General features: G+C 50.2%; 1 protein-coding gene and 1 long non-coding RNA gene across 5 annotated transcripts in view; one reads left to right on the top strand and one right to left on the bottom strand.

Moving 5' to 3' along the window:
• Positions 1-20410, bottom strand: part of ANO9 (anoctamin 9) — a 47708-nt gene extending 27298 nt beyond the window's left edge. The window contains exons 1-8 of one of the 4 annotated variants that reach the window (XM_025188941.2): positions 19968-20409; positions 13492-13604; positions 10315-10377; positions 9745-9861; positions 5105-5241; positions 2099-2148; positions 675-733; positions 301-383 (exon numbers count right to left, since the gene is read on the bottom strand). In XM_025188941.2, coding sequence (XP_025044726.2) covers positions 301-383; positions 675-733; positions 2099-2148; positions 5105-5241; positions 9745-9861; positions 10315-10368 — 500 coding nt within the window. In that variant the 5' untranslated portion in view covers positions 10369-10377; positions 13492-13604; positions 19968-20409. Of the gene's footprint in view, positions 1-300; positions 384-674; positions 734-2098; positions 2149-5104; positions 5242-9744; positions 9862-10314; positions 10378-10650; positions 11145-13491; positions 13605-19967 lie in introns of those variants that run through there. The other 3 variants (XM_075928343.1, XM_006131649.4, XM_075928342.1) reach the window with 3 other exon arrangements.
• LOC142829260 (uncharacterized) lies at positions 11136-14471 on the top strand. Its single transcript, XR_012903697.1, has 3 exons — positions 11136-11459; positions 11796-11870; positions 13494-14471. It is a non-coding gene; the product is annotated as an uncharacterized LOC142829260 (long non-coding RNA).
• Positions 20411-25509: the final 5099 nt, after the last annotated feature.

The raw sequence follows: 25509 nt of genomic DNA, 5'->3' as shown, positions 1-25509 counted from the left end.
TACCTCCAATGCAGCTGGCCGCTAAAGGATATTAGACTAGAAGGACCAAGAGTCTGATCTAGTGTTAACAAAATCCTATTCTCCCAAACCCACAGCAGCCAGGTGGGCTCAAAGGGAAGCAAAACAAGTGTGCCCAGCTGCAGTTTGAGCTTGGAGTCATCTGGAGAACTAAGAGGAGCAGAAGGAGCTGGGTGCTCAGAGCCATGGACTGTGAAGTTATTCTGACTCCTGAGTGCTAGCTGGTTGTTTTACACTGTGGCTTTGTGTGGTCCCCTTGGCTCTACTCTGGGCGTGGATTACCTGGAAGTCTCAATTTCCTCCTTGCACTTTTTCCTTCTCCATGGAGCCCAGAACATCTTCAGGGATTTTCTCCTCTCTTCTGACTGGAAACAGCAGCATGCAGATCAGACACAGAGAGAGAGACAAGACACCTGCCAGCCGCCCCCTTTGCACATCCCACGCACTCCTACTAGGACGTTAGCGAGGGCTTTTTCCAAACACAAGCCAACAACACCCTCACCTAGCCAAAGGAGCTATAAGACCGTGACCAATTCCTCCGTCTTCCCAGCCACTCCTCCCCTACTAACCTACATCCTCTTCTGCATTTGCAGTCCATACCCGTTTCTGCCTGTGCATATATACTCTCAGCCTGGAGGCACTTGCCCGTTCCTCACCTCGTGCAGTGGGAATGCTGCTTCAAAGACCTTCTCCTTTATCAGCTTCCAGAGACACTCTAGCAGCAAAGCAGGAACAGGAAAGTTAGCGATGACAGGCCAGCACAATTCCCCAGCCCCATGCATACAGTAGAACCCAGGCTGACCCTGCATCCAAACTCCCCTTAAGAGAAAAGGCTCTGGGTGAAACCTGCAGACAACTGGAGGTCAGATGTTGAAAAGGAATGGGCAGTGAGGAATGGGCACGGCCATTGCAGACAGAGCATGTAGAACATGCCTAGGCAAAAGACGTCCCACGGGCCAAATTCAGCCCACCAAACCATTGCATCCAGCCCGCGGACACAGCAGGGAGCTCCAGGCAGGCTCCCTGCTTTCCTCGCTCCACCCACATGCTGCTCAGAAACGTGGCTGCTGGGTGGTTTTGCTTTAAAATCTGTAAGCCTGGAGGGGAGGGGAGAGGAGAAAGCTTTAGGAGCTGCTCTGTCCCCCAGCACAATCCCACAATCCTATTGTCTGGTTTTTGGCTGAAACTAGCCAATGGGAGGTGCTTGTTTCAGTAACAGGCAGACAAGAAGCACCACATCCCTCTCCTCTAGGGCTCGTAGTTATTCACAGAGCACATGGCTGCAGCCTGTGTGGGGACAGGGCAGGGAAGGAGGCCCCTTCAGGAAAGTGCTGGGCTGCTAGCTGGTAAGTCTCCAGGACAGAGCCTGTCTCTGGCTCCTGAGCCAGTCCCTCCCCCAACCCTCTACCCCCCCACTCCAGCCTTGTAATCCACATACCCAAATCCTCTGCCCCCCTCCTTCACCTATATCCCCTCCCAGATCTGGCACCCCAGTCTGCTGCCCAGATCAGAGTCCCCTCCTGCCCTAGTTCACAACCCAATTCCCTGCCTTAGGTCACAATCCCTTCTCTACCCCAATTCCCTGCTTTAGGTCACAAACCAACCCCTTGTGCCTCAGTCCAGTGCCCCAAGTCACAACCACCTCCTTCACCCAAACTCCCTCCCTTACCCCAAGCTCCCTTCTGCACCTAACTTCCATCCCAGACCACACACCTCCTCCATTAATATCATGGAAGAATGCGGCCCTCAACCACTTTCCAAATTCTTGGAGTACCCTCTCCCCCATCTAAAATTCTTGCCCACCCCTGACATAGAACATCCCCCACCGGTCAGTACACAGGGTGCTGATGATGGCAACCTCAGCAGAGGCACTGTTCCTGCTGCCCCCACAAGTATGCCAAGATTTCTGTACAGCACCTGTCACACTGGTGTGCGCACGAGGTCACGTGCCAGCTCAAGTGTGCCCATGGGCAGAGCTAGGAATGCAAGTGATTGTGTGATTTGCACTAGAGGTGAGTATTTGTGACTATCCACATGGGCCCTGCAAGAGAGAGCTAGAAAAGGGAAAGTATTTCCTTACCTCCAGAAGAAATCCTTGTGTGCTGCAGGATAAAGTTGACGACATAGATCCTGGAAACCCAAATGGGAAGAATTAAACACTGAATGGTGAGCACGGGTCAGTGTAATTGCCTGGGATTATCAGGGAAATGGGAAATAAAGATAAAGACCAGGACTTTAATAGGGTTCAAAAAAAGAGCTAGATAAATTCATGGAGGTTAGGTCCATCAGTGGCTATTAGTCAGTATGAGTAGGGTTGTCCCGAGCCTCTGTTTGTCAGAGGCTGAATAGGTGACAGGGGATGGATCACTTGATGATTCCCTGTTCTGTTCATTCCCTCGGGGGCACCTGGCATTGGCCACTGTTGGCAGGCAGGATACTGGGCTAAAGCAGTGGTCTCTAACCCCAAGATCACTTTTTAAATGTCAGGGCAAGCCAAGACCTACCCGATCCCTTCCCCAAGAGCCCCCCACACTTTCTTGAGGCCTTCTCAGTTCCCCTCCTCCCCATCATTTGCTCTCCCCAGCCTTTACTCACTCTCAATGGATTGAGACAGGATGTGCGGGCTCTGGGGTGGGAATGAGGGATTTGGGTGTGGGAAGGGGGGAGAGGTGCAAGCTGTGGGTGTAGGATGTGGGAGGAGGTAGAGAAGGGGCTGCTGGCTCAGGGAGGGGGCTCCAGGCTGAAGAGTGTTGGGGTGCTGAGCAAGCCGCAGGCTTGTGGATGTGGGGGTGCAGGAGTTTGGGTTAAGGTGTGTGAGGGGCTCAGAGCAGAGAGGCTGGGAGTATGATGGGCTCAGGACACAGAGTAGCAGTGTGTGGATGGTGCAGGAATGTTGTGGCAGACTGGGGATGTGGGGGTGCAGGAATTTGGGACTGTGAGGGGCTCAGAACAGGGGATTCCACTGTATGATAGGCTCAGATTTGGGGCCTGGGGGGGTGCAGGTGTGTTATGATGCTGTAGCCAAATGGGGGCTTGGCCCCAGTTGGGGGTTTATTGGCCAGGACTCATTATGAAGTAAAATATTATGTCAAACACAAAAGGTTTCAGCATTGTCTTTATTTATGAGAGGGGCAGGGAACCTGTTTTAAGTCAGGGGTCACTGACCCACAGAAAAGTCAGTTGTGGCCCCACAAGTGAGATGCAAAAAAGCAACTCCTCTACCCGCCCACCCCCCCAGAGCCTCACTAATGTAGCCCCCATTGAGACACCTCCCTCTCTTGGCACTCCAGTCCCATGTAAGGGAAGAGTAGGCAGGACTGAGGTTCAAGGTTCCAGAGTTAGTGGAATCTGTGGGCCTCTCTACACTCTGAGGTGGGGCCAAAAATGAGGGATCTAGTGTGCGGGACAGGGCTGCCAGTGAGTGGGATAGGGATAGGGGTGCAGAATCTGGGTGGAAAATAGGGTACAGGAGTAAGCTGGGGTGGGGATGGGGGGGCAGGAGCAGGATGCTGGTAGGTGTTGGCCAGGAGGCGGGGCAGGGTGCTGGTGGGTGTCTGGCCACAAGGCAGGGGAAGGGTGCTGGATGGTATCTGGGCAGGAGCAAAGTGCTGGTGGAGGTCTGGCCAGAGGGCAGGGTGCTGGTGGGGTTCTGGCCAGGGGGAAGGAGCAGGGTGCTGGTGGGGGCTGGGGCAGGGTACTCATGGGGGTCTGGTCGGGGGAAGGGACAAGGATAGCTCAGCAGGTATCTGGGGAACCCACAGCTGCATGCCAGGTCCAGGTCTCAGGAAGCACATGGGCTGTTCTTCCCTTCCCCAAACAGCCAGCACGCTTCCTGAAAAGCCAGGGACTTCCTTCCCCCTGCTGCCTTCCTGCACGGGGTCGGGGAGGAGTAGGAGTCTCAGGACTGTGCACCAACCCCAACTTCCCAGGAAGCACGCTGGCTGTAGTGGGGAGCAGAGGAGGAGCATGTGCTTCATGAGAAGTTGGAGCTGATGCACAGTCCTGGGACTCCTACTCCCTCCTCCCACCCCCCACAGGAAGCAGGGGGAGGGAAGTCCCTGGTGGTGCAATAGACCCGGCTTTTTAGGAAGTGTGCCAGCTGTTTGGGGGAGGGAAAGAGCAGCTTGCTCACTTCCTAAGACTCCAGACCTGGTTCGCAGCTGTGGGACTCTCCCCTCCCCTCTGTCACAGGAAGCTGGCACTACTTTCATTTTTGTGGGAGGTTCTGTCTGCGCAGGCTCCTTCTTGGGGGTGGGAGGAAATGGGGGGGTCTGGAATGCCTCATCATCAACTGCTCATGCCCCCACAATCGACCAGTCGATCGCAATCTACAGGTTGGTAACCACTGAGCTAGATGGACCTTTGGTTTGACCCATTATGGCAGTTCTTATATTAAAGTACCATAGCAAGGACCACAGATTCAGGAATGGGTTAAGAGATCTGGAGCAAGGAGAAGAGCAGGAAGAGGAAATGAGGATTTGGTTCAGTTGTGGGGAATCGGTGGAGACCAGATTGGGGAGGCACAATGCATGAGGACAGGAGCTCAGCATTACGCTTTGATTTGAAGTGTTATTCTAGGGAGGATACCAAGCACAGCACAGTAATTCCCCATAGGGATGCAAGGAAGGGGGCCTTTGATCTAGCTAACAGGTGCTTCTCACCCTAGGGGACATGATCATCACAGGCTGAAATAGCAAACCCCTGCACCCTGTTGCCTTTGGGTATGTCTAGACTACAGGGTTTTGTCGACAGATACTGTTGACAAAGCTTCTGTCGACAAAGAGCATCTAGACTACATCCAGTTCTGTCGACAAAGCAAGCCGCTTTGTCGACATAACAGTGTGGACGCAAAGGACAGCGTAGATGCAATAATGTCTTCTATCGACAGAACTCTGTTGATAAAAGGCATTATTCCTCGTAGAACGAGGTTTACATACGTCAAAAAAACTGCTGAGTTTTGTCGACATTATGTCGACATAACTCAAAGGCAGTGTGGACGCAGGTATAGTTTTGTTGACAAAAGTCCAATTGTGTCGACAAAACCCTGTAGTCTAGGCACACCCTTTGAGATCAAGGAAACGCTCACCTGGTGGTGATGGGCACACCTTCCTGCTTGTCTTGATTCTGCCACCCCTTGTCTGGATTCCCCACCAGCCACTGGTATTTGGGGAAGATTTCACTTGGGGCTCGGATCCCCCAGAATAGCTTCTTGTCCTCGATTTTCTGGGGGCAGGATAAGAGAGAAGGGAGATTAGCAAGGGAGCGGGAAAGCAAGCCCTTGGAAGTATCCAGCATGACTGGAGCATCGGTAAAGAGCTGCTCTGTGGAGAGGTCAGGTCAGTGAGAGCGTTAAAGGGCACTCAGCTCCGGAGCAAACCTCTGCAAAACAGAGAGCCAAGAGGCAGAGGAGCAGCCATGTCCAAAAACTCTCATCCTCTTCAGAGACCTGTCCTGCTCCATTAACTCCCCACTTCATGCCTCTGCCCCTCCCCTTCTTCCTTCCACACTTCACTTCCCTGGGCATGATGGTTCTTTCTTTCCCATCAGCCAAAAGTGCTTGCATTTCTTCAAATTCCCTCTTCAACGCCTTCTCTCCTTCCTGGAGTGCTTCCTCCCTGCTCCCATCTCCAGGCCTGGGCTACACTGAAAAGTGACAACAGCATTGCTATATCTTCCAGTGGTGTAAAAAAAAAATCCACCTTCCTGAAGGGATGCAGCTATACTAACCTAACCCCACAGTGCAGACCAGTGGTTCTCAACCAGTGATACAAGTATCCTTAGGGTACTTGAGAGAAGTCTGGGGGGTACGTTAACTCAACTGAAATTTACAGAAAACTGAATTTTTATTTTAAGTTTTACAGCGCTTTATTATTTTTGTACTTTTTACAACCAAAAATTTCATTGCCTACCTGGGTATGATTAAGTTGTTTAAACAAATGTGTTGCAATGGTAGAAAAAAATGTGTGTGTCCAACAACTGTAGGTACTGGGGGTACTTATAATTTTTTTAAAGGGGTACTTTATAAAAAAAAAAAGGTTGAGAAACACTGGTGTAGACAAGCACAGGTCAATGGAAGATTTCTTCCCTCAACTGAGCTATCACCCCTCAGTGAGGCAGATTAACTCCAATGTCAGGAGACCCGTCCCATCACCATAGTGAGCATCTTCACTGTTTCGTGACACTTCACCTCTATATTTTTATGGAAATATGTTTTTAATATAAATATGTGTATCTCGAATATGCTCTAGGCAAAACAGGTCAAGTAACTGATCAATCAAGAGCCTGTGGTACCCTGAATGTGTATATTTTATTTGTGTGCATGTCTCAATCTTGTAGGTGAAGTTAGAAATATGAGCGAGAGCCATTAATTGCAGTTAGGGGCTTAATGGCTTGGTGCTCAAGGTAAATGTAAATCTGTGAATGGCTTTGTTTTTCCTGCAAACCCAAACTCTGGTTGGTCCTAGACATGTGACCCTGCCACCTGGTGCTGGAATCCATCTTGAATCTGGTATTTTCCCATGGGGACAGGGAGAGTTAAACGAAAGGTTCCCGCCATGGGGAAATTCTATTTAAGGAATGGAAAGCAATGAACATAATTTCTGCTGGCTTTTGATGACTGCCTCCCCACCCTAAGGGAATACTTAAGAAGCTGTTACACCCAGGCCAGAGTAAAGATCAGCCCTGACATGAAGGAATTTATCTGGAATAAGCAGAGGGCTGAGAAATACATTTGTAACAACCTATCTTAGAGTATTTGGCGTAATTAGCCTGTTTTGTTTATTTTGGGTTAGTAACTTCCTTTGATTTGCCTGTTTTCACTTGCAATCACTTACATCCTACATTTTATACTTCATAAAAACACTTTTATTAGCAAACCCAGTGTAAATAATTATTACCAAGAGGGAGCCACAGCTGTTCATCTCTCATTGAGAGGGAACGTCTTTATGAGTTTTCTCTGTGTAAGCTGTAAGATAGATTTATTTGGGATTTTGGTCCCTTTTCAGGACTGTGCTTTTGGGTGCTGGCAAATCCTTGTAAGTGAGCCCTCCCAGAGCTGAGCTGTTGCCAGTGCTTGTGTTGCTCTGCTGGGGGGCTGTCACTCCAATGCTATGCCTTGGTTGGGGGAGATCAGAGCTTCTGGCCCAGCAGGACAGCTTGGTGGGGTGCCCCAGAGGGCAGACAGGTGGGCTCAGTGGTATGATCATAGCCTCAAGAGGACCTCTGTGATCCAACCTGTCATATTGGTAACTTGACAGGGTTAGATAAGGACACTACATCCAGGAAAAGGTGGATGTTGCCTCTCAGGGAAGAAAGTCATCTCTGGGTCTTGGGGATAAATAGATGTTAACGCCAGAAGAATCCGTTAGATCATTTATTCTGGCCTCCCATAGAAAGAGGGCCCTACCAAATTCATGGTCCCTTTTGGTCAATTTCACAGTCATATGAATTTTAAAATTGTAAATTTCATTTCATGGTGTTGTAATTGTAGGGTCCCAACCTAAAAAGGAGCTGTGGAGGGGGGATTGTAGGGGAAGTTATGGTACTGCTACCTTTACTTCAGTGCAGCTCCTGGCAGGGTGCTGCTTTCAGAGCTGGGTTCTCGGCCAACAGCTGTTATTTTCCAGCCACCTAGCTCAGAAGACAACTCAGAAATTCCCTGTAAGCTGGGCAATTGTGTGGCAGCTCAAGAGAGATTCAAATGCTGCCCAGCTGATGAGCAGAGCACCCACTGGTAAGTTTTGTTTCTACTGGTGGTGCACATTCGCACATGCCTCAGTGCACATAACATTTATTCTGCACATCAAGGGAAAAGATTAGAGGGCACATTGGTGAGGACTCCCAATTTGAGAAACATTGGTCTGCCTTGTGAAATCTGTATAGTATAGGGTAAAAGCACACAACAGACCAGATTTCATGGTCTGTGATGTATTTTTCATTCCTCTGAATTTGGGTCCATCATATAAAAAATTAGCAGTCACAACTCATCAGTAACTCTTTGCATTGCAGGAATTGGGTCTATCCAGAACAGGATCACAGGGTCCACTGGTGAGAAAGGGTTGGGAAAGAGGGAAAGCCCAGGACTGAATGATCAAGGAGGCCGAATTGTCTTCATCTCTGGAAAAGGTGGCCGCACTACGATTTCCTGGAGGAAAAAACTCAGCTTTGAATGAACAGCAAGGCAACAGATTGCTGAGAAAGCTAGGAACAAATTATTATACAGCTGTGAATTGCCTTCCTTATGCCCTCAACCACTGCTGCGACCAGAATGGGGCCAAGCTAGCCCATCTCATATGGAGGAGCTTACTGCGCACTAACAAGCACAAAAGAAAAGTCTTGCCTTATGCAGGGAACCAAGCCCCACATATGTTTGATGGGAGTGAGCACCCAAGAGCCTTAGAACTGTGGAGACGGAACCCTGAATTGTCACTCCAAGAAGGAAGCCTCTGGTGGTGTCCCATGGTCTGCATGGCGAGGAGCCCTGGAACTGCCTAAGTACAGGCTAGATCCTCAGCTAAGTCAATGCAGCCCTGTAGATCACAGCGGAACTGTGGGGACTTTTAGATCAGCTGAAGCTTTGGCTTTCTACCTGTAGCGTTATAAACCCAGCCGGTGGCTCAGCTTACAGGCGGAGGAGGGTCTAGGCTGCCGGGGACAGATGATCAGAAGAAAATTGCACAACATCTGGCTGGAAATCATTTTAGGCGGAGCCTCCCGTCTGCAGCTCTGAACAGGCCGATTACACTTTGTGACACGCACCATCGGGATGTGGGACTGTGATAACACGATGGGCTTTCCTTTGATGTTTTAAAAGAAAGAACGGGGCTGGGGGAGGAACCATGACCTGGCCAGCTCAAGGGCAAGAGGGGAAGGGAAGCTTTTGTGAGTCTTTCATGCGGGCTATTTCCCTTGCACTCCCTCAGCCAAATCCCCCAAATCCCTCCATGGGGGCCGCCACACAGCTGCCTTGTAGCACTGGGAACTGGCACATGCTCTATGAAGATTACATAAGACAACCCAGGAGCAGCTAAGCCTAGAGTAAGGGGATGAAAATAGGTAGAGAGAAGACACACAAGTGGGCTCAACATTCACAAGTTTCCTCAGGACGAGGTCCATCTGCAGAAACATCTCCCCGAGGGAAGCGTTGGAAGCCCCACCACTTGGGTCTTTGGCCACTAGATTGGCCACAGACCAGGAGAACGTGCTGCCAGTGCCAGGAGCAATCCAGCACTGGATGATCTCATAGGGTATGTCTACACTAGCCACCCTCATTCGAACTAGGGTGGCTAATGTAGTCATTCGAACTTGCAAATGAAGCCCGGGATTTAAATATCCCCGGCTTTATTTGCATGTTCCCGGGCACCGCCATTTTTAAATGCCCGGGTAGTTCGAACTACCTGCCCGTGGCTACACGTGGCATGGGCTAGGTAGTTCGAATTAAGAGCTTTAGCCGCGGGCAGGTAGTTAGAACTACCCGGGCATTTAAAAATGACGGCGCCCAGGAACATGCAAATAAAGCCGGGGATATTTAAATCCCGGGCTTCATTTGCAAGTTCGAATGACTACATTAGCCACCCTAGTTCGAACTAGGGTGGCAGTGGAGACATACCCATAGATCTTTCCTGGGTTCTGGGATGCAATAGCTCACAGCAAGAAGGGGGCTGAGTGATGTGGCTCAGCCAGGAATCCCATGTATCCGGTGATCTATCCTCCCCTAGTTAATCTCACCTTGAGCTGAAAGCCTTTGTTCTTCAACTCTTCCAAGAATTCCTTCCTCTTATCATCCTTCTTGCTGCCAGGCTTGTGTTTGTCGCATACTAGGACAAAGTCCCACTGCATTTGGTTCTGGCCAAAGAAAAACAGCCCAATGAAATCAGCTAGCAGTGGCATTGAAAAGCAGATCCTTACAGCTGCCTCCCTGGGTGCAGAGGCCAGACTCCATCTCAGCAGGCCAGTCTAGCAGGCCCCTAAGGATTCCTTCCCAGTGGGAACAGGTGAGGAAGCAACATCCCCCCCACACACACACTCCAACTGGCTTGTGAGGAGGCTCCCATTGTTGCTGGGATTACTGGATACTTTGTCTGCAAAGCCAAAGCAGGATGTCAGGACGGGGGCTCTCTCCCAGGACTGGAGAGGACACCCGGGGGGACTTTATCAGCACTAAGGGAGCAGAGAGGGAGAAATAATCAGATTGTGGTGGGATTTGCAATTTGAGGTCACATGGGTTGTGGGGAGGTCCCACACCACAGCTTGAATTTAAATGCTGCTGCAGCACCAGCTGGGGAAGCTGTAACTTACCGGAATCAAGGTCTCCAAGTGTTCTGAGGGAGCATCTCTCCAAAGAGGCAGCATAATTTCATCCTAGTGGAGAGGGAGAGAATGAAAAAAGGAGGGACATGAAGCATTCCATGGACTGACATCATCTCAGGACTGTGGGAATACAGGAAATGTCCCCATAGTAACCAAGATCTCCTGGGGGAGGACCCGCCTCCTTCTGCTGTGAGTAAGGGAGGGGCACCTCTTCAATGAGAAACTGAACTAGTTCCTCTTGGGAAGAGCAGGTATCCAGGGTTTCATTCCATATTGTAGCTTAGTGAGGGCCCCTCTCCCTTAACCACCGAAATAACATCTTACCAAGGGACAGAGTCTTCCATCCTGAGAACTTTGCAGACACCACAAAGAGTTTACACTAACAGCTTCCCAAAATGAGACACTGCAGGAGCTGGTTAAGATCACCCAGCAGCACTATACTTTAGCTTAAGATAGGAAGGGAAGAACAAATAATATATCTGAACTGCAACTCCAGAGAAAAAAAATCCAGCTGGGAAGTATTTCAGGGCCTGCCCAGGAAGTATAAGCCAAGGTACAGGAGGGCATGTGTGAGAAGCTGGCAGAGACATGTGATTGAACTGGAGGGGAAAAGATCAGGAGAGAGTGAGGAGCTGATTGCATAGAGGTGCTATTGGAACACATGGGATCTAATTAAACTACGGTATATAGAAACAAAGCAGAGAGGCAAGGGAGGAGCTATTTATATTTCTGTCTTTGGTTCAGTCTCTTGTTGGCTGAGGGGGAGAAGAGAAAGAGGGACAAGGGTTACAGGCAGGCAGTGGTTACAGAGTGCTTGGGGAGACAAAGAGGTCTTAGATTGCCCTTTGTGCATGAGCCTCTTCAAACACTGCAGAAAGCTCACTTCTCCTCAAACCCTGGTTGGGTAAGAGAGGGCAGGGTTTTCCCCAGCAGATCAGCTGACTGTGTGTATTTCCAATATGCCTGCTGATTTGTTTCTTCTTTGTTAGCCCTGCCCAGCTGAGAGAGAGGAGTGAGGTGGATTCTCCTCCTGTGTGTGTATCAAGAGAGTTGCTTGCCACTTTCAACATATGCAGAAAAAAGCCCTTGGAAGCAATGACTGGGCATAATCTGAAGACAATCAGGTTGTACAGGTGGGATTGGGGATATAGTTGACCTTAAAGGCTCGGCTTTAATTCGGTCACATCCTATGTGGTAGTCAGGGGGAGGAAGGAATATAGCCCGGAGTACAAATTAGGAGATAAAGGATGCATCTGACGAAGTTGGTCTTTGCCCATGAAAGCTTATGCTTCAACACTTCAGTTAATCTATAAGGTACCACAGGACTTCTTGCTGCTTTTGTAGATTCAGACTAACATGGCTACCCCTCTGAGTCTTATTACTAGCTCTCTGGCACTGACCGGCAGCTGGCCTGGAGGAAGTCACTTCACATTTTCTCTCAACTGCAATATTATTTTCCCACACCACAGGGGTGTAATGATGAGGAAGAGGAGCTCGTGGCTGCACAGAACTTCCTGAAGCATTGAGCACTGCAGAGAGGCTAAGTATGCTCATATATTTAATGCCTCTGGAGGGTGGGGAAGAGTAGTTTCAGGGGCTAGTGACCAGTAGTAGAAACAGTCACTCACACTGTGTGTGCTCTGTCCTGTAGACTTTACATTTGTCAGCTCCCTTCAAGACTGCAAGCATTCAGCACCTCTTTGTCTCTAGGGAAAAGAGAACCAGCTCCAAGCACTCCTAGGTAATAGTGTGATGATTAGCATACGCTACCAAGGGCTCTTGCTTCTTCTGTCCTGAGATATTTATGAGTCTACACAGCAGGGAAAGTGAAAACCATGACAGCTCATTAACTAACTCTTGAATAATGTTGAAAAGGCCAGCAGGGGTGTGGAGATGCAGCCCCTCCTGGGGCAACCTGGGCAAATGAGGAAAGGAACAGCTGGTTCCTCAGCTGGTGTGAATCAGCTGTTTTCTGTTTGCTTCAAATGAACTATGCCAATGCATACCTGATGAAGCTCTGGCCCCAGATGTCTTCTAACAGCATGTGGACCCTTGCAACCATCCGTGTTTTTTAGTGCCCTACCTTTGTTTTCCAGTACAGCCTCAGCATGGTCACTGGGACAGTGTTTCAGGCTGGGCAGACAGCTTAGATGTGAGGTTGGAGAGAGAGAGCCCAGCCTGGGTTTGCCCGTGGCCATAGGAAATGTGGATGCAAAGAGTGTTTGAGTGTTGCTGCTCTTAGTAGCTGGAAGGGAGAAAGAGAGTGTGCAGCCAGAGGAAAGGCATTTGTCTTCAGTCAAGTTGGAAAGATCATTGTAAATCTCTAGGAAAGAACAGAGTGAAGCCCAGTCTAAGGCTCATGTGGCTCCTTTCTGATAAGGGCCCCGGGCCAACCTTGGAGAAAATCTGTGATCACTTGTTCCAAAGAGGAAAGGAAAAATTCTCCTTTCTGATCTGCTGGACTTCTGCATAGAATTATAGAACTGGGAGGGACCTGGAGAGATCATCAGGTTCAGTCGCCTGCCCTCAGGGCGGGACCAAGTACCGTCTAGAGCAGTGTTTCTTAAACTGTGTTCCGTGGTACACCAGTGTGCCACGAGGCAGTCGGAGGTGTGACATGGAGACCAACAGAGTTCAAAATGGCCACCCTTAAAGGGACAGGCAACTTCCCCCTCCCCCCCCCCCCATTAACTTTCCTCTGACTTTTTTTCCCCCCCTCAATAACTTTTCCCCGGACTCTCTTTTTGTTGAGCGTAAAAAAAAAAAGTCCTTGGTGTTCCTCATAAAAACAATTATTGTTTGGTGCTCCTCCATCTGAAGAAATTTAAGAAACACTGGTCTAGATCATCCCTGATAGATGTCTATCCAGCCTGCTCTTAAATATCTCCAGTAATGGAGATTCCACAACCGCCCCAGGCTGGTGCGGCGAGAAGAAATTCACAGTAGACCTCTCTGTGAGATGTGCAGCCTGATCCAAAACCCCTCAGAGGAATTGAAAAGAGTCTCCTTGCCCTCCGTTGGGCTTTGGATCAGGCCTGTACAGAGAGCAGTATGCCCAGGCTGAGTACTGCCACCCTGGTCTGAGAGAAGACTTTTGCCCCTAGTAGATCCGATTCATCTAACATCTCATTATTTCAGCAAACTTCACCCATCCCTTTGACTTACAGGCACTTGAAAATAGGAGTGGTGCTCAGACTTCAGGCCAAATTTTCAGCTGCTGTAAACAGGTCAAGTTCCATGGGCATGTGCTTGTTCACAGCAAGACATGAGGAACTGGTCTGCATGCAAGACACAAGGCTAAAAAGTGAGGTACGTATTATCTGTGATGTGCAAAAGGAAATCTGCAAACAAACTTCTGAGCACAGTGGCAGGGTTAAGGCTCTCTTCTCACTGAGTCAACAACCCTGTGCAGCTAGACAGTCCTTGCTGTTTATTTTAAGTTGTGAAAGTAATAAGCAATGGGATCTAGCAGAACAGGCAGATTGCTGACTACACCGCTTCAGCATTAAGAGTCAATGACCCGTCTCTGAAAGGCACTGTGAAGTATTGACAAGTGACAGCACTAACAACATGCTTGGCAGAAAAACAGGTATTTGCTCAGCGTCCTCTGCAGAGTAATTTAAGCATCACTATTCAAATCCCTAATTAGGGATAGCAGGGGATGAATCAGTTCAGAGGTAAACTCAATCAATCACATTCATGCCTTCCAATGCAAAGTACATTTGTTTTACATTCAGTGTCTTCAAAAGCAGTGTCACTTCTGGAAGTGTGCAGGAAATACAAGAGGAGCAGATTAACCAAGACGGGCTGCATGTTCAGCCAGTGTCTTACAGCTCAGTGATACAGATATTCTTTACTCCATACGCACTACTGCTGCAGTGGACCAAAGCTCGTTTGATAGGAGTATGGCCAAGGGGCTCTTAACTAGAAAGGGGCTCAGATGGCAAAATTCAGATCTGAATTTCCAGTGGTCCAAGTTTCAGCAGGGTTTAGATCTAGGGCAGTGGGTCTCAGACTTTTTGACCTATGGCCCACCCCACTCAATACAGACCTTTCTGTAAACCATTTGCCAACCACCCATGATGATGGACTGGGTGCCAGAGGGGGTGGGATGTGGGGTCTGATGGGAGAGGTAGGGCACAGGAGCAGGCTGAGGGTGGGGAGGTGTGGGTGAGAGGGAGGGGTGGAGCGGGGTGGGTGTAGGGAGTCGTGGGAGGGTGCAAGGTCTCAGTGGGAAGACATGCATGAGCAGATGGGGGGTGTGGGATCTGGACACAAGGGGGATAGGGGCACTTACCTGGCTCTGTGCCTCCCTTTGCTCCCAGACACCATTCCTCACTACTCCCATTGGCCGTGATTCTGGCCAATAGGAGCAGCAGTGAAAGCCTCCAGGCAAGTGGTTTCCTGCACTGCTCTTCCCTAGCCAGGGAGAGCGGGAGCACATGGAGTCACTTCCTTCCCCCACAAGCCAGATCCAGCCCACGAAGCTCCCTCTCCCACAGCGGGAAGCCAGTGCTGGTGCTCCAACCTCGCATGGGGGGCTGCAGGGCTGGAGTGCCAGTGGGGGCTCCTCGCAGCTGGAGGGGGCAAGCTCTGAGCCTGCAGCCTACCTGCAAGATGGGCACAGACCACACTTTGAGAGCCACTGATCTAGGGCTTGGGGTCAGTGTATATAAAGTTAGAAGCCACTTACTTACTTGTTACATTCTGATCTGGATTCAGAACTTCCCCCAGAATGTTCCGAACTGGGGACTTTGGGTCAGACCTATTTCTCAGGCCCTGCACTCTTTCTGATGGGCCTTACGACTCTCTATTACACTGTGGGTGCGTCTAGACTTGGCAGCTGTCTACACTGGCCGCTTGAATTTGTGCAAGAGCACTGACTTTGTAATGTACAAAATCAGTGCTTCTTGCACAAACACTTTCATGCTCCCGCTCAGGGATAAGAATACTTGCACAAGAGGGCCATTGCAGACAGGCACCTTAATTTTTTGCGCAAGAAAGCCCAATGGCTAAAATGGCCATTGGAGCTTTCTTGCGCAAAAGCGCGTCTAGATTGGCAAAAGCATCCTTGCCAATCTAGACGCTCTTTTGCGGAAATACGTTTAACGGAAAAATGTTTCCGTTAAAAGTATTTCCGCAAAATCATGCCAGTCCAAACATAGCCTGAGAGTCTAAATCTGCTCTCACATGCACCATTGCAATCCCACTAGCCTCAGCATGATCACACCATGGTAAGGAGAAGAACTTCGCCTTTTCCTGAACTATTGATACTTTGAGGAATGCGTCCGCAAAAATGTGTGGACCAAATCCAGACTTGGTATGAGCAAGGGCAGCTCCATTGACATGAAAGGCTTGGCCTGGCTTCTGCTGATATCTCGTGTGTATGCCGAGCGGCTCATTTGTCACAACATCAGCATTGAAAGAGCACCCAGAGACTAAGACTCAAAGGGCTGAGGGAGCCAGTCAGAGAGGAGGCATTAGTCTGACAGCGAGGAGTGCAGACCCAGCAGTGAAACATATCCATCAAAGGCTGTTGCTCACCGTTACTGTCAGCAATTGCTAAACCGTGGTGGCTTGTTACACATCCAGCAAATTAACGAGGTTCAGACCCAGTGGCTTCTTCTGGACTAATTACAGATCTGTAATATCTGTTCTCACAATGAGTATGGGCCAGCAGATTTGCCTGCTGCTACCGTCACTCACAACTGGGATCCATGTGCAAACAGTTCAAGTTGCCAATGATCAGATATGTGACCCAGCTCAGCTGAATAGAAGGGAGGTTTTGACTGTACAAAGATTGACGTTCCTTCTTTTATTCCATATGAGACTTTCAGTTTTTAATTTGTCAATGCTCTCTAACTTCCTGGTCTCCCCGTGAGTGATTGGAGCCTGGAATCTTACATCACAACTTGCTTGTATAAGCAGCTTTCAGCCTGTGCGCTAGAACCAGAAGAACTTGTCTGCCCCCCATGTCCACAGTCACAGCTTCTTAACTGAGCCAGTGCCCGGTAACACAGCTGATGCTCCAGTATGTGGGGAGTAGACAAGAGGGCACTACCTGACTATAACCAGATATGTGCCCATCCCCAGCGTTTACTGGCTTGAAAGCCCCACCCTCCCTCCCCCACCTCCTGTCTTCCCACAGTGTTGACACAGAGCCCGTGGAGCTCTGAAATTGCTACTGCACCCCTCTGTTAGGCCATACAGGTAGTCTGTGGCCCAGCTGGGAACAGAGCTGACATGATCCCACCCTCCACTTCAACTTCTAGAAAATGCAGACACACAAGGGAAGTATGAGAGGGGCTTCAAGCCCTCTTTGTGCCTCTCTGATCCTCAGGCTGCTCTGCACCACTCTGCTTCTTCTGTTCTGCCAGACAAGAAATAGGGTGGCACAGGAGCATGATAGTGGCTTCACACCATTTGAAAGTGCCCTGGTGCATCTGGCCTGTTGCCTCTCTAAGGCTCACCCTATCTGGTTCTCTCCCATCCCCTTCTTCTGGCCCTTGTCTATGTGAGACGTATTCTAAGGCTATGTCTATGAGGGAATCCCAAGAAACGCAGGGATCAGCTCCACCTTCCCACAACACTGCACTGTGGGATGCTTACCCACGGTGCTTTGCTCTGTCTGTCGACAGGGAGCTAGCAATGTGGCCACTAAATGTCGACCGTGGGAAGGAGAAAAACTGGTGTGACCGGTGTTCAGTTTTGGTGACTGTTGCATGTCGGCAGCACTTTCCTCACCAGACCTTCACAGGGTAGACATGGTTGTAATGGCACAGCCCTGCGTACAGCTAGCACTACTCCAATCAGCTTGCTTTCCCAGAGCCAAACGGGAAGGGTAGCAGCAGAGAACAGCTTTACATTACCAGGACTGGACCAGGGAACTTCTCCAGGTCATTTACACTCCTCCCTGCTTCAGGCAGACCTGTGTTTTCCAACCCGTCTTTCAGGCAGCCTGAGTGGGAAATGCCCCAGGCATCCGTTTCCCGCCAATGTCAATCAGTTTAGAAATAACCATTAAATAGCAAATAAAATGTGATGTGTCCTCCGGGGCTAACTCCAGCTGCACTGCCAGCCAGAACAGATGAGCTGGGAATAGCCAGCTAGGGAAGACTGTGGGAAGAATTAAGTTGTAGAGGCACCACCCTACTGGCTGGTGCCTTGTACTTTGTCTCCAACATGCCCCCTCCAGGGTCCCAACAATCCTCTTTTCCACGCTGCTTTTTGCCCTCCTCCATTTAACACCTACTTCCTGCCTATTGCTCTATGGGGAGTGTTCATTATTGTTTCCACAGCAACCATAACTTGGTCACAGTGCACACATGCATATTCAATGGCATTAAAGAGAACTCCATACCTGGCAGATAAAAAAATATATGAACAAATTAAACCCAGATTGCTGAAAACTATTCACTAACACTGCACCTGAGCCTCTTGGGAACTGGCTGATTCATAGGAAAAATGTCTTCCCAATGCCTCCTATTTCAGCCAAGCTCTGCCTAGCACAAGACCAAGGCAAACACAAAGGTGGCTATAAGCACCACATACTGAAGTGTTCTAATTTTTTTACGTTCATGGGCTGAATAAATTTTGTTATGTGCACCACCTCTAGAAACACATGCTGCTGGCTGTAGGAGGCGGTGGGTGCTCTGCTAATTAGTTGGGTGGCACCTGAATCTCTCCTGGGGGCCACCCAAGCACCCAGCTTACAAGGAACACTGCTATCCTGCACCAGCCTGGATCTCCAGCACAAGTCACGGCAGCCTTCGGGTTGTTCTAACTTGTGCTGCCTGGCTAAGGGGCTGCTATAATCCTTTCCCTGGACATCACTGGAAGTCCAATTTTAGGACAAAATACATCCGGGGAACTACTACATAGCTCTACTCCACCAGGTATAGTCCTTGCCCAGGGGAATCCTCAAGAGTTGGTTAAACTAATTCTAGGGCTGCAAAGTGTGTCTGGAACAGCACAAGGCAGCCAGAGAAGGACCACAGAGCTGGCCTTGTGCGCAGCCAAGGAGGCTGAATTAGGGTGACTGTGGCAATTATGTCTCTGAATTGGCTATGGTCTGTGTAAAATGTCAGCCCCTAATTTTTGCCTTTAACTGACAAGTTATCCCATCTCTTCCCTGCCCCATATTGGGAGAGCAGGTAATCAGCTCCACCAGGTGAGAGAAGCCAGGTGAGGAAACATGTCATCCCCCTCTAGAGGGGGTGCTGGCAGCTGTTGTGCCAAGCTGTAAATCCTGTATATAATGGAAACCACTTCGAGCCAGGGGGTGCTGCAGCACCCCTCCCTCACCTCTAGTTCCAGCACCTATGTCTCCTTGCCACACTTTTAGCTTTAGCCTGCACAAGCCCCCTCCAGAGAGTCCTAAAGCATCTCAGGCTGAACCCTCACATGTGGAACAAGTGGTCCTGTGGCACCTTAGACACTAATCAAAATATAGAGACTCATGAGCTTTCATGAGCAAAACCAACCCAGTGCCCTATGACTCAGTACTGGGTCACGTCCCGTGGTTTGAGAATCATTGCTATAGGCCACAAAGCGCCTGTGAGTAGGGCTATGGGACTGTTCACGAGAGTTATTCACTTGAGTGAAGTCTATAGGGCAGAGGTGGGGAACCTAAGGCTTGGGGGCCAAATTTGGCCCTCGGCTTGCCAGGATCCAGCCTGCCAGGCTTGAGGCTCCACCCTAGCATTTGGGAGCCCCGCATGGGGCTGGCGCACACAAAATATACTAGCATGGGACCCCCTAGGCTCTGGTGTGTATGAGGAATGTGGGGAGGGTCTTTCTGCTTCTCAGTTGGGGGCCACATCAGTGAGGTGGGGTTTGTTGGTTTGTTTGTTTTGCCTCTCACTTGTGTGGGCTCCCTGACTGATTTTTCTGTGGGTCAGCAGCCCTGGACCCAAAAAAGGTTCCACCCCCATAGGGTTAACGCAGCTGTTTGGAGACCTACCACAATGAGCATTCATATATCTATCTGATCTTCAGGAACCATTTGCAACAAGCAGCTCATCTCCACAGATTCTCTGCTCAGCCTACAGACATTCCAATCTGGCAGGAAACTTGAACTGAATTGACACAAAATACATGCCTATATTTCCTATTCACTCCGGCCTTCCCGGGAGATTCCAAGAATCCTGTTTGGACTCAGGAAAATCAATGCCTGATTTCTTTCTTTCTTCAAAACCTCTAATTGTCAAAGCTTAAGAGCCTCTTAGCTGATGTAAAAAAAAAAAAAAAGTGACTCTCCACAGAAATCGGCAGAGCCCTTCAGAAGATCTGAGTCCAAGTTTCAATGAAAATTATTTCTCCATCGTCAAATAGTTGCTTCCCATCTCTCCTTTCTTGATTTGACACCCCCCCCCAGTACACAGAAGTACACGTCATTTGAACCGAAGCGGCGGCTGTAAGCACTTTGCAGAGCCAACTGGGGCAGATGCCAGGGGAGATCGTTGAAATGGCCATGACCCCGACTGAGTCGGTTTCCCGCGGCGAAGGCAGGCTCGGTTTGCGGAGCGCGTTCCAAAGAGGATCGCGCTGTTTACACGGCGTCTGAAGCGCGAATGAGAATCGGTTCAGACTTCACTTAGGTGCCTGGGTTGGACAGGCGCTGAGCAGTGTCGCCTTCTTACCTGCATGGTGGGGAGCAGAACCAGCCGCTCTCCCCCGAGATCGGCCCCTCCCGGGCGCTGCTGCTGCTGCTGCCCCCTCCTCGGGCTCAGAAGCGTCCCAGGGCTCCGCTTCCACCGGACTGAGGCGCTTCCTCCTCCCGGCCCGGCAGGAGCCTGCTGCGGCGGCGGCTTCTGGCACAGGAAGGGCGCTGTCCCCGCACCCGCGCCCTCACCTGCTGGGGCGCTGAGTCCGGGGAGTGGCGCTCGCCGGCGGGTGGCTGCCTTAGGCCGGTGTAGCGACAGAAAGTGAAACTCTCCGTTTTTGCGATGGAGAAGTTAGTGTTTCTGTCGTTACACCGGAGCCCTGGGCTCATGGGCCCGCCTGCCTCTTCCAAAGTGGCCCCAGTCTTGGGGTGGGCTTTAGGGTTTCACAGGGAATGGGGTTACACACATACCTCTACCCCCAGAGAGGACACACACACACCTACCTCACAGCGAGGTCACACACACACATACACCCCTACCCCCAAAGAGGACACATACACCCCTACCCCTAGAGAGGTCACACACACACCCCTATCCCCAGAGAGGACGGATACACACACACACACACACACACCTACCCCTATAGAGATCACACACACACCCCTACCCCCAAAGAGGACACATACACCCCTACCCCTAGAGAGGTCACACACACACCCCTATCCCCAGAGAGGACGGACACACACACACACACACACACACACACCTACCCCTATAGAGATCACACACACACTCCTACCCCCAGAGAGGACACACACGTACATACACCTCTACCCCCAAGAGAGGTCACACACACACACTCCTACCCCCATAGAGGTCACACACATACCCCCCTATCCTCCAGAGAGGTCTCACACACACACCTCTCTTACACAGTGGGGACACACACACACACCCCTCTCTTACAAGGTGGGGGGGGTGAGAGGTGACTGCCTGAATGGACCCTCCCTATCTGACCTTCTCTGCCCTTCACGCCTGGCTGGGCCCCCAGGCTGGACTCACCTCTCCTGATACCAGGCACCATATCTTCCCCGGGCAGTACCAGGGGGCTCACATAAGCCCCTCCACACAGGTTTCTGCCAGGGTTCACACAAGAAGGTGGACAGCAACAGCCTTTCAGGGTGGTGCAGCAGAGAAGGGATTGGAGCTGCTTCCAGCTGCAAGGGAGGGCAGAGGCAGAGCCAGTCTTAAGGGTGGGCAAGACGAGGGTTCACCCGAGGCTGCCATTTTCAAGGGGGCGCCGACAGAGCTGGTCTTACTCCCTGACCCTTTTCTTTTGTCTGGTATGTTTCTGAAAACATCTGGCAAGCCGGATGGTGGCCCAGGGCCACCAATTGGTTAGGACCAGCCCTGGGCAGAGGGGAAAAGGGTTGTGGGGGGTTGAATCACAGAAGTCCCCTGAGGGTTGTCCCCTGCTGTGCTGATCATGCCTTCCTGCTCTCTAGGGATCCCCATTATCTTGTCCTACTATGCCAGATCCTCTGGTTTCCCCCAGACTAGGCACAGAGTTGGAGTTACCACTCCCCTGCAGAGCAACACAGACACTGAACCATCTCAGCTCTCAGGATTCAGCACTCAGGACACCAACCTTCAAGCCAGGCCCGTATGCAGGAATTTCTGGCGTGTGTGTGTGATTTTGTTTGGAAATGTGGACTGCAAAGGTGTGAATGCACCCTCCATGGTCCCCCAAGTAAGCAGGGAAATCAGCCCCAGCCTTCCCCTGGCTGGCCAGAGCAGGAGGGAAGGGAAGCTTAGGCAGTGCATCACTCCTGCCTTCCCCTGACTGGCTGAAGCATGCTGACTTGGAGAACCCTGGGGATGCATACGGGCCTGCAAACCCCAAATAAATCTGTCTTACCTTGTGTAAAAATTTTACACAAGAAAAGCTCATAATATCTGCTCACTTTCTCAAGAGGGAAATTACAAAGTAACATGTCAAAAATGTTTCCGAAGCTCCACCATCAACAGGCAGCTGGGCGACCACCAAAGCTGCAGCCTGTTGGCATGCATCAGAACACAAACCCCAGAGCTGCAGCTGGGGACACGGGGAAAAGCAGCACATTTTGACAGCTCTTTTTAGTATATGGCTCGTGGGCCTGATTCTCAGTTGATTTACATCGGCATAGTGCTCATTGAACTGAGTGGGCTTTTGCGGGTTGGTGCTAGTTGAGAATCTGGCTTTCTGTGTGGGTTTTTTTTTATGGGACTATTTGGAGTAAGGTGAGAAATTACAGACCTTAAAAGCTGTGGAAATCTCCTGTTGCTCCCCATGTCTCTGAAGCTCTGATCACCTTGACATAGCTAGGCTGACAATCTGGCTGCTTCCTACTGTAGGCCTTCAGATTTCATTTGATATGCTATCCAGGGCAGTTTAAAGCAATCGTTCTCAACGCGTGTAGTCACATCTGAACATGCTGAGAATATTGTAACAAGAGGCTCCCACAAAACGTTCCTCCTCTAGCCTGTGAAAAGCAGTGGGGGTTTAAGTTTACATGGAACTTCGATCAAAAACAATCAGAAAGCTGCTGGCAAATCCAAGCTACTACTCTTAGATGCTTCTGGCATTCCTGATTCATCTCCTGCTGGTTCTGCCTAGTGCTCCCCTGTCTTTACCAACAGTGGCCCCTACCCATGGGCAGTGTGTAATGTAGGCAAGGGAAGGAATTGCCTTCCCCAAACTGTCTATGTTCCCTGGCCTCCTGGAAGGATCAGGCTTCATGGCTGGGGTTGGGAGGTTGCTGAACCGGCAAGGTCTCAGGTGGAAGAGATGGGGATGTCTTGCCTGGGAAAATGTCTTACTTTCGAAATAGCTTGCCGTAGTCTATTGCATTCTGTAGGCAATGCATTTCCTCATCAGAAGTATTTTTGTGACCCATTGTTTTTCCAGTAACCCATGAGAGGCAGGGAAATCATTCCAACTGCTCCTTACAGTTTAATAGCAGAATTTTAACAAGGGACTCCAGTCCCCTTCCAGCATGTTCCTATGTCAAAGGGCTAGCACGAGTGTATTCTCTTGCAAGGGCGCTGCCAGTCACCTCCTGCTCTGCATGTCTATAGGACACAGGTTTGCCACTGTAGACACACACATACTTGCTCTACTGTGCAGTACATCAAGAATGCAAATGGGGGTGTTGATAAAACTCAACAGGTGTCAGGTTGTTTCAAGAAAAACAAAATAATAAAAAACCCCTTTGCGTCCATCTGTCTTACATTGGCACCTCTCACTGTAGAGAAGGGGTCTCAAACTCACAGCTTGTGGGCCCTTTATGGCCCAGGCAGTTCCACAATCAGGCTTGCTGGCATATGAGCTCCTGCAACTCTGGGGTAGGTGACTGTACCCTTCCCCCAAGACCAGCCCCTTGGTCTAGCCCCACTACGCCTCTCCCCGTCTCATTGAATCCCTTCCCTCAAGCCCCCTCTCCCAAGGGGCACGGTCTTGGGGATTACTTGGGGGGGGAGGCTAGTGCAGGTTGGCAGCAAGGTCAGCCCCCGCCCTCCACACACACACTCACCATGGCAGCAGGAGTTGCAGGGAAGCAGAGTGACCCAGCAACTTCTTTTTCACTCCTCCGCCTTCTTCCAGACTGGCCCAGTTGCTCCACTTTCCCTGGCTCCTGCCACTCCAGTGAGTGCAGGGGAGTCTGACCACCGCTGCCAGCCCCAGCTTGCCAAGGGTCCCGCGGACTAACCTGAGTATGGGCAACCATCCCATCCATGGGACAATTGGGGTGGCTGCTGTGGGGCCCCCTGACAGATCCGTGCCCTTGACGTTGGCCCCAAACCATGCTATGGATGGGACAACTCTGCACACACCTCTCCCAGGCCACAAGGATATGTGGCAGCAGCACAGAGCTAGCAGCCAGTAGCCACTCTAGACTTGCTGCGCTGGCAGGTGGGAGGGGGGAGTTAAATCACCTGGGGGTAGCAGGTGGGGCTGGGAAATGCGTGGGGAGACGTGGGGGTGTGGACATGTGCAAGAGACTCCTGCCGCCCTCCTGGAGTCTTGCCAAAGGGGTTGCCCACTGTCCCACCAGGAGGCTTTGAGGACTGGCACTGGCCCTAAGGTAAATTGAGTTTGAGAGCTGTAGAATCGTGGTGTAATGTTTTTTCCCTTGTAGGTGAGTATTAATTGCAGAAAGAGAGGGAGGTTTACAAACAGTCTGAATGTGAATACTAGTTCAAAGAGGGTGAGCTAACAATAACTTTCATCTCTGCAATAGAGAGGTAGCCGGGTTAGTCTGATCTTTCTAAAACAAAAGGAAAAACTATGTAGCACTTTAAAGACTAACAAAGATGGTTTAATAGGTGATGAGCTTTCGTGAGTCAGACCCACTTCCTCAGATCATATTCTGGAAGAGAATTGGCATGACCATATATACCAAAGGAATACAATGAAAAAAGTGAACACATTATTCAACTGACAAATCAGATTTAGTACAGAAGGTGAGGTGAGGGGGAAAGAGGGAGGGAATAGCTATTTGAGTCAATGAATGGCTAATCAGGGGTGATAAGTGGGAAGCTATCTTTTGTAATGCTTAAGGTAATTCGCATCTTTGTTAAGGCCCATTCGTAAAGTGTCAAATTTAAGGATGAAAGAAAGTTCTGAAGTTTCTTTCTGTAATCTGGTGCTAAAGTCTCTTTGAAGTAAGATGCATGTAGTGTGCATCTCTGCAGCCTGCATCGCCAAACTCGTGAGCTCAAGTTCCACTGCACATTTCTCCTTTATAAGAACTGCAATGATCTACAGTCCAGTGTCCAAATTCCAGCAAGAGCCAGCATATAGATTGCACATGACTGATCACATTTGATATAGGCCTGATTAACAGCTCACTAAATGAGGATTTGGAGGATCCTGTGTGAACTGATACTGTGTTGCTTAGGTAATGGGCAGACCTCAGTGCACCAGGAGCATTGTCTTTCCAAAGGAGGGAGAAATATGCCAGAATCTGAGCATTTGAAGTGTTACAGTGGTGACTTTAGAGAAAGTTTCTGATTGAATAAAGCCACCTTTGTGTGTGCAGGCTGCCAGCTCTTGTAATTTTATTAGGAGTCTCGTCATGTTTAGAATGTTTTTTAAATCCCAAACTCCTGGAGTCATTTGATTACATGAAAATATCAATTTTTTTATAAAAGTGAATGTCTTTTACCCAAGGCTGCAGAATACAGTTGAAAATGTGACTTGAGTGCTAAATTCCCCCTAAGCTGCACAGCCACGTGGCTGCACAGGTTCCCATTACACCCCGTACTGGGGCCCAGGGCTTCAGCGAGGAGAGATCTCTCTCCCCAAGCCCTAAAGCTGCTGGGAACGGTGGAGAAGAGGCCCTTCCCACCTGCCCCAGCATGGAGCTTCCAGGAATGGCAGGGGACTGCCCCTCCCTGCTGGCCCCCTACACCGAGCTGCTGTGGCCAAAGGAAAGGGGCCCCTCCTCGCCGTCCCCAGCAGGGAGCCACCCAAGTAAACCCAAGCCCCAACCCCGTTTCCCACCTTGAGCTCTGAGCATCCTCCAGCATCCAAAGC

The sequence above is a fragment of the Pelodiscus sinensis genome, chromosome 4 (genome assembly GCF_049634645.1).
Source record: "Pelodiscus sinensis isolate JC-2024 chromosome 4, ASM4963464v1, whole genome shotgun sequence".
Lineage (NCBI taxonomy): Eukaryota > Metazoa > Chordata > Testudines > Trionychidae > Pelodiscus > Pelodiscus sinensis.
The sequence above is the reverse complement of the archived record's forward strand: the minus strand, read 5'-3'. Positions and strand labels throughout refer to the sequence as shown.